This window comes from Apodemus sylvaticus, chromosome 8, assembly GCF_947179515.1.
Source record: "Apodemus sylvaticus chromosome 8, mApoSyl1.1, whole genome shotgun sequence".
NCBI lineage: Eukaryota > Metazoa > Chordata > Mammalia > Rodentia > Muridae > Apodemus > Apodemus sylvaticus.
The window spans coordinates 3,932,483-3,941,616 of record NC_067479.1 but is presented as its reverse complement, the minus strand read 5'-3'; the positions used below and the strand labels follow the sequence as shown (position 1 = coordinate 3,941,616).

At 43.6% G+C, this 9,134-nt stretch overlaps 1 protein-coding gene across 1 annotated transcript in view; it reads left to right on the top strand.

Annotated features, from left to right (window-relative positions):
- Nucleotides 1–260: 260 nt before the first annotated feature.
- Ipo5 (importin 5) overlaps nt 261–9,134 on the top strand; it is a 34,952-nt gene continuing 26,078 nt past the window's right edge. Inside the window, exons 1-3 of the mRNA XM_052190623.1 lie at nt 261–475; nt 5,624–5,704; nt 8,461–8,653. Of these exons, the coding sequence (XP_052046583.1) occupies nt 386–475; nt 5,624–5,704; nt 8,461–8,653 (364 nt within the window). The 5' untranslated portion in view covers nt 261–385. The remainder of the gene's footprint in view (nt 476–5,623; nt 5,705–8,460; nt 8,654–9,134) is intronic.

Here is a 9,134-nt window from a genome sequence, read left to right as displayed (position 1 = left end):
CCCGCGCCCAGCGAATTCCAACCTCTTCCTACAGCGGCCCTCTGGCCGCCACACACCCGCCAGCCCCGCCTCCCGGCGCGCGCAGGAGTGACGACACCGCAGGGTGCGTGACCAATCGCCGCGGCCCTCGAGGGGGCGGCCTCGGACACGCCCCTCGCGCCGCGAGCCAATAGGACACCGGCGCCGATGGCCGCGGCGGGGTGAGAGGGCGCGAGGCCCCGCCCCGTCCTCCCTTGGCCCCCCCTCGGCCCCGCCCTTCCCGCCCGGCCCCTTATCCCCGCGCCGCCGCTGGTGCCGGTCGCCGCGCTGGGCCCGCCCCCAATCCTCCCGCCGGCCCGCCAGCGCGCTTCATAGCTCCCTCCTTCTCTCTCTCACGCCTAGCGCAATGGCGGCGGCCGCGGCGGAGCAGCAACAGTTCTACCTGCTCTTGGGAAACCTGCTCAGCCCCGACAATGTGGTCCGGAAACAGGCGGAGGTAAGCGAATCGGCGGCCCCGCGGCCCCGGCGCACCGATCCTTTCCCTCCCCAGCCGGCCCGCTGGCTCTGGGCGCTCGTCGGCCGGCCGAGCGGCGCAGGTCGGCCCGGCCGGCGGACCGCGGCCCCGCAGCCCACGTGAGCGCCTCCCGCCCGGCCCCGGCCCTTCCGGCCCGTGCAGCGGCAGCGCCGGTTGCCTCGCCGCCGACCCGCGCACACGTGCCACAGCGCCTGACGCGCTGCCCCGCCCGCGGGCCCTACACCCCAGCCCCGTTCGTTCCGCGTGGCCCACCAGCCCTCCCGGGCGGCCAGACCCCGGCAGCTCCTGACCGGTCCCGCTTCCCCCACCCCTGCCGCTCCCTTCCCCATCCCAGCTTGGGGAAACGTGTGTCTTGCCTGTCGCTGCCTTACGGCGTCCTCCCCTCGAGCCCCTTTTCTGCTTTCTAAAAGGAACTGCACATGCCGGCCCCTTCGAGATCGCGTGAAGTTGCCTTTGAGGGGTTCCTGCTGACCACCTCGCTCTGCTCTTCCTTCAAATTCTGTTTGGTCTCTTGAGATTAGGGCTTATAAATGGGATATACTGGGAACTGTGACTGGCTAACTGGGCCAGTGCCATCTTTTTCATATAACCCAGATCGTTCTCAACCTGTCTTAGTTCAAGAGTTCCATTTCAAATGCACTTGTAAGCCCATTTGCAATAATGCTATTATATTAGCTCAATAGAAGACGGATGATACATTGTTAGTGTTGAGGCTCAGATTTTTGTGAGGTAATTTCTAGGAAAGTTGATCCATGGAGCTTCTTGCGACCCATGTGTCTGAAGTTTTTTAGGAGACCCTGAAGATGTGTTGATACCTTTACTTACATAGCAAAGTTGCATTTTACATATAGCTAGTGAAGTTGACATGTCTTGTACTTACCGACCTAAATTGAGAGCTGTCTTAAACACAGATGCTAATTTCGTTTTAAGTAGGAAGGATATTCTGGCCACACTTAGTTTAGTAAGTAAGTTGGGAACTTAACTTCTGTGTGAAATGGTGCTTTTAAACTATCTTTTTTTTTTTAAATGGTACTGTTAAAATTAATTTTGGGGGGAGGGAAGATAACAAGTTTTGGCTCTAGTTTACACAGGCCCTCAAACCTGTGGCAGACCCCTAGCCTAGCTCCCTGGCCTGCCTTATTCAAGTAATATACAATGTATAACATGAAATTCAAACAGTATAATCCTTAACCCATTCTTCACGTTTATTTCATGAGTCTTCCTTGAAAATGTATCTTTAAAAGCATTCATGTATACATCATGTTACCCGAGTGGATATATAGTATATATAATTCTGTAAATTGAATTTTCCCTCAGTTCATTTCACATTGTAACCCAGAAGACCTTACATTGTATAGATAAAGGTAAAGGTGCTTTATTTATACCAGCATCTCCCTATGAATGAGTAATTGATGCTTCTAGTGTGTTCAAGGAGTACTGAACATTGAAGTATGTGTACACTTCCCTGGGCAGGCGTTGCAAGGTTTATTTTAAAGATAGTATATGTATTTAAAAGTATGCATGTAGTACTTGTAACAGTTTCCACTTGGGATATGATGATGCCTAAACATTTTGAAGCTTTCTGCAAACTCGAGGTAATTTTTTTAAACCAAAGCAAGTTCATAATCCCCTATAATAGAAATTTCCATGTGTTGCAGAGCAGAACTGCTTTGTAATTAGTAAGCTAGTTTAATTCTCCCCCTTCCCTCCACTTGCTTAAGTCTATTGTCAAGCCTGGTGGGGAATCTCTCTTCTATTGAACTAAATACCAGTGTCTGGTTCAGCTTGAATTCCAGTTTGGTGTCTGTTGTAAATCTTTTGTCTCTTACATCACTTTAGGGATAGTTAGTAGCATTCAGCACATTTTCTCATAAAGAACAGTCGGAAATAAGTACTTGTTAGTACTCTTGGTCTCTATTCCTAGTGAAAATATTTAGATACTACATTTTTCCTTAATATATCCTGAGAACATACTTACATAGAAATTAAGTACTGTGACACAGAATTTTATTAGTTTGACGAGAGAGTAAGTTCAGGGTGAGGGTGGTCCGTGATACCATATGGCAAGTTGTAAATAAAACTTTCTAGAAAAGCACAAAAAAAAAGACTGTTCAAAAACTCTCAATGCCCCTCTTTTGCCTGGGGAAATTTATAATCTAAACAAAATGAAATACTAAGTCTGATGAAACAAATATGAAAATACTTTACTGAAGCTGCAAAATTGGCATGTACTCTGAGAATGTATTTGTAATTTACTCAGCCAAAATAAAAATACTCAAGTTGACAAATCAATACCAGATTCTAGACTAAGGTTACTTTTACTCTCATGTAAGGAATCAAACAGTGAACTCACATTGTTACATTTTGTTGAAGTGATTGAAAGACTTTAAATTTTCTTTCTTTTTTTGTTTTTGTTTTTGTTTTGGTTTGGTTTGGTTTTTTTGTTTGTTTGTTTGTTTTGTTTTTGGAGACAGGCTTTCTCTGTATAGCCCTGGGTGTCCTGGAACTCACTCTGTAGACCAGGCTGGTCTTGAACTCAGAAATCTGCCTGCCTTTGCCTCCCAAGTGCTGGGATTAAAGGCGTGCAAAACCACCGCCTGACTTGTTTTGTTTTTTGAGACAGGGTTTCTCTGCGTAGCCCTGGCTGTCCTGGAACTCACTCTGTAGGCCAGGCTGGCCTCAAACTCAGAAATCCTGTCTCTGCCTCCCAAGTGCTGGGATTAAAGGCGTGCGCCACCACTGCCCAGCATGTAGTATTCCTCACTGATGGGAATTGTATTGAAGAAGGATAACATTGGAAAATATACTTGATTAGGGAACCAAGATATTTATAAAGTAGAAGTTCCTTCTTCCCTCTTTGGCATTTTATCACGCAAGGAATTGTCATAAAACTCGAGTGAGTGAGAAGGGAACCTTTCTCCTTTGTGGGCAGGCAGAGGGAGGCATATCCTGGCAGGCATTGATTGTGTACAGTGGAATCATGCAGTCTGCATTTGTAGAATGTAGTCTGCCTAGGCTAAGAAAAAGATAGGCTGGACTGGAAGCTGTGTTGCTGTGTGCCTTCATCCTTGCCTATTCCCCTGGAGTGAATGAAGTACAACGTTTCCCACCATTGAATATACAGATGAGAGTCCCTCTTCAGGAGCTCCATGCCATTCAGACTGAATTTCCCATTCATCCTGGAACCATGATGAATGTTCGGCGTACATTATTTATTCTCACTTTGAAAGAACTCACTTGGTGACACCAATGGCCTCACCTGGACAAGGATAGCAATCAGAAATTATGTTGAGTTTTTCAAGAATGAAAAGGTTAAAGGTTCATAACTCCAGTGGGTCTGACCCTGCTGGGTACAGGGAATTAAGAGAGAGTTATTACATTGTTACAGTTCTGTAACAGGATTATTCTTTCTTTGCTGTTTTTTATTTGGTTGGTTGGTTGGTTGATTGATTTTTTTTTTCCGAGACAGAGTTTCTCTGTAGCCCTGGCTGTCCTGGAACTCACTCTGGAGACCAAGTTGGCCTCAAATTCAGAAATCCGCCTGCCTCTGCCTCCCAAGTGCTGGATTACAGGCGTGCACCACTACTGCCCACTGCATATCCATTTTGTAATCAGCCTATCTTTTATATAAATTTATGTCTTTATTTTAATAAAGTTAGTTCCGCATCTCAGCTCTGACACCATTGGGCACAGTTTTTAGCACGAGTTTTATGTTCCTGTTGGACTATGGGCCTGAGGTTCACCTTCCCTCCCAAAACCCTGGTTTTCCTCCGATTAAGCTGTTTAAGGAGTTTAAAACCTGTGTGGCCTTATATAAATAGAACTCATGAGTTTGCTAGCCACCCATGGTACCAGAGACATTTGAAGAATAGTTTGGTTGCCTTGGAAGCCCAGATTGTCACTGTTGTCTTTCATTTTAACTGATTCAAGAGATAAACTTGCTCTCCTTGTTCTCTGCCAGTGTCTCAGATAGATGCTGTGATGCACATTTAGTGGCATAAAGGAGATACCGGGACAGGTTCTAAGGAGCCTTTGTTTTCTGTCATTTTTGAAAATCCAGTGACAGCAAGTAAGGTCTTCAAACTTAGACTGCTAAGAAACTATTATCTACTCTAGACAGGTAGAAAGAGATGATTTAATTTAGTAAGAGCTTTTCCAGGTGAAATACTACAGATGTGCCTAACTCGGTCGAGGGAATGAAGTCCATTGCTGGGCTTCTTGCACAGGAATTCTTTTCAGCATAAGTTGCCTTGTTTGGGATTTGTTCTATCAATTTGCTTTTTTGTTGTTTTTGAGATTTTAATATAATTACATTTCTCCCTTATCTTTCTTCCCTGTAAACCCTCCCATGTACCTCTCCCCACTCTCCTTCAAATTTAGGGCTTTAAAAGAAACTATTATTGTATGCATTATGAATGTGCATATATGTTGCTAAATGTAGCCTGCTCAGTCTGTATGTTACATATATGTATGATTTTAGGGCTGAGTGTTTGGCACTGAACAACCAGTTGGTGTGGTCTTCCACAGGGGAACACCACACAGCTTGCTTTTGACTGATGTCATCTACCTTCCTATTGCTAACACATTTGCTATGATACTAAGTAAGGAGAGAAGAGAAAGCATTCTTTTTGACCCACAAAACCTTTCTTAATAGATCCAGATTCAACTTTGGGGGTTTGTTTTTGTTTTTTGTTTGATCAGTTGCTTTCTCAGGACTCCAATCATTTGAGAGGTAGAAAAACGCAGCATAAAAAATATGGATGTCCATGGAGACTAGAAGATAGTAGGTCACATGCAGCTCCTCTTCTGGGAGCCACAGTGTCCATGGTGATAACCAAACCTAGAGCAAGAGCAGTAATGCTCTTAACTACTGAATCATCTTCCTAGCCCTGCATTTGAGATTATTTATTGTTAGCCAGAGGACATAAGTTTTGAAAGTATGCAAACCCGAGAACTCTTTCCTTACCTGTCTGGAGCAGAACACTTCACATCCCAAAAGAAACTGCTAACATCAGTGCTGACTTACTGCATTCTGGTCCTTATGTCGTGACTGATTTGTTCATTGGATTTTTCTAACATTTTCTCCCAACTTTTCGTTGTCTCATGCAGGAAACCTATGAGAATATCCCAGGCCGGTCCAAGATCACATTCCTCTTACAAGCCATCAGAAACACAACAGCTGCTGAGGAGGTGATTCTTTAACGCTTGCACTAACTCTCATGGCATGAGTAAACTGCGGAGCTGGGTGACGCTCAGTGCTAATAAGAATTTTAATGATTCATTACTAAATATCAGAATTATGACATGTTCTTAGGATAGTTAAAAATTAGTAACTTTGTATATCTTTACTTTTTGTAAAGATCTTATTTAGTTAGTTTAGAGATGGGGGTTAGTATACCCCAGGCTGACCTGGAAATTCACAATTTTCCTGCCAGTTTCGATGTGTTTGGCATTGTACACATAACATAAATTTCTAACTATAAAAATTGGGTTCTTTGTGAATTTGTTCAATTCACAAAGCATTTGGGGAGAAAATTAGATTTACTTATTTTATGTGCATAAGTGTTTTGTATATATGTATATTTACCAGATAAGTGCCTGTGAATGCTCTAAACCAACATGTGGGTCCTGGTAATGTAACCAGGTCTTCCTCAATAATGGCAGATGCTTGGGCTGGAGAAATGGCTCAGTGGTTAGGAGCACTGACTGCTCTTCTGAAGGTCCTGAGTTCAAATCCCAGCAACTACATGGTGGCTTACAACCATCCATAACAAGATCTGACGCCCTCTTCTGGGGTGTCTGAAGACAAACAGCTACAGTGTTCTTACATACAATAAATACGTAGGTCTTAAAAAAAAATAAAAGAATGGCAGGTGCTGAGCCATCTCCAGCCCCTCAATAGCATTTTATTGTTAACCAAATATTTTGAAAATAAATTTATAAAATACTTCTCTGTGTGGCCCTAGATGTCCTAGAACTTACTTTGTAGATCAAGCTAGCCTCATAGTCACAGAGATCCACCTGCCTCTGCCTCCAGAGTCCTAGGATTAAAGATGTGTTTAATCCACACCCATATTTTTATATATAGTTTTAGAAGGACTATTATAGTGAGTATTTAAGCACAAAAGGAAAGGTGCCCCAAAAGGAAGCTGTATCCCAGAGTCTTGATTTTTAGCTATGTACATATTCCTGTATGTGTGAACACGTATTTGGAAGCCAGAGGGAGATGCAGACCTCCACAATCCTCCTCCCCCTTTATCTTTTGAGATAGGATCTCTCACTGAACCTGGAACTCTGCATTGGCCAGACTGGCTACTCAGCAAGCCCCAGGATTTCTCCTGGTCTGGTTTTCCAGCATTTGCTTGTGATGTTTGATGGGAAAGAAGAAAGCAATGTACAATGGCTACTATAAGCATGTTATAATCCTACAACGGATTATAAGCATGTTATTATACATAGCTTATACAAGCACTTTGCTAACTGAGCCTTCTCCCCAGTCCACCTTCATTTTTAAAAAGATGGTCTCACATTCTCACATTATAGCCCAGGCCACCTGTAATTGTGAGTCTCCTGATCTGCCTAGCCAGGGAGTTAGGATTTTTAGTGAATTATCTACTGTACAAGATTCAGATTTACTGGAATGTTAATGTAATTCCTCTGTGGTAAAAATAGCTTTTATAGTTTGCTTTTTTTGTGTGTTTATTACCTAATTTTATTGTTTGATACCGTAAAGCAATGTCCTTACAGTATTGAATATCTCTTACCTTGGGAAGTGTTGATGCTGAGATCTAGAAACCCTGCTTACACACCTTGCATACAGAGCAAGGTCATAGGTACTCTGCCAACAGTCGAGCATTTGCTTGTGATGTTTGATGGGAAAGAAGAAAGCAATCTACAACGGCTACTAGCTGGTCCTTCCACACATTGTAATTCAGAATGGTGTGAAGATCACAGGGTGATTAACAATAAGAACTAGCTGGCTGCTTTGCTTGAGAGAAGGAAGCTACCTAATACAGTGAAGCCAGTCACAGATTGAAGCCATGTTAAGTTCTGTGTAAATCTTGATTTGGCTCAGGGATTAGCTGTGAAGGAGCCTCTACATCCTGACTGGCACTCCCTTCAACTTCCTGACTATCCCAAGGACTGATACATAGATGTTATCATAAATATATTCCACAGGTGCTTGTTGGTTTTATTTTTGAGACAGGATTTCGCTGTGTAGCTCTTGCTGTCCTAGAACTCACTCTGTAGATCAAGGTGGCCTGGAACTCAGAAATCAACCTGCCTCTGCCTTCTGACTGCTGGGATTAGAGGCGTGCACCACCAGCACCACCAGGCTCCACAGATTTTAATATGTGGATCTAAGAATGTGCACTTTAGCTGGGCAGTGGTGGCATGTGCCTTTTAATCCCAGCACTTGGGAGGCAGAGGCATATGGATTTCTGAGTTCGAAGCCAACCTGGTCTACAGAGTGAGTTCCAGGACAGCCAGGGCTACACAGAGAAAACCCTGTCTTGAAGAAAAAAAAAAAAAGAATGTACACATTGAGATACATCGATATTTTATAGCTACTGGGAACTTGCGGGCTTTGTTCACAATAAAGAATCATAAAGGGATTTAATAGCATTTTACCAAAGAGCCTAATGAGGAAGGGCAGTTAATGACAAGAACAATCCAAACTGAACAGAAGGGGAGGTAGGGAAGGCAGAGCCAGACAGGCAAGGGATCCACAGTCCCCAGAAGTATCAATGTGAATTTTCAGGTGTTTCTCGCCTGTGCTTGCTAAATAGATTATTGTGACCAGAAAGAGTTAATTATTTTTAAAAACTGAAAGGTGATTTGAAATGAGTTATAAAAATAGGACAGTGAAACCCATCAATGGCATAGAGTTGGAAATCTTTTCTCTAGTAAGACATGAGCTTAATAACAGTGTTATCTATTTATAGGCTAGACAAATGGCGGCTGTTCTCCTAAGACGTCTTTTGTCCTCTGCATTTGATGAAGTCTATCCAGCTCTCCCATCAGATGTCCAGACTGCCATCAAGAGTGAATTGCTAATGATCATTCAGATGGAAACACAATCCAGCATGAGGAAAAAAATTTGTGATATTGCTGCAGAATTGGCCAGGAATTTAATAGGTGTGTGCACAGTAGGGCTCCATAGTTGCTGTTCGTTAGTTTGGGAATTCTTTGAGACATGGTCCTGATTAGTCCTAGTTGCCTGCCCTGTCCTCCTTTGTGCTGTGTACTAATGCACCTGGTCCTTGTCTCTCCTTTCACGTTTTGTGGTGACTCTGTTATAGGCCACATTGGTGTCTAACTCTCCTCAGTCCCGCCGCAGCTGCTAGAGTGCTGGGACAGCAAATGAGAGAGTCAGCATACCCAGCTTTTATGCGCCTGGTTTTTTAAATTAGAATGGTTTATAATATTTATAGATATCGACAAACTGTGTATTCTATCAAAATGTAGAGCCAAAATTATGGAATGCAATTCTAAAATTTTGGCCATTGCTATTCAAAGTGCCCTTGTAGACATTTTTGTCTTGATTCAGGGTCTCCTGCACAGCTCCCTCTGAACTTGCTAACTGCCTCCACATCCCGGTGCTGGGGTGCAGGCAGGT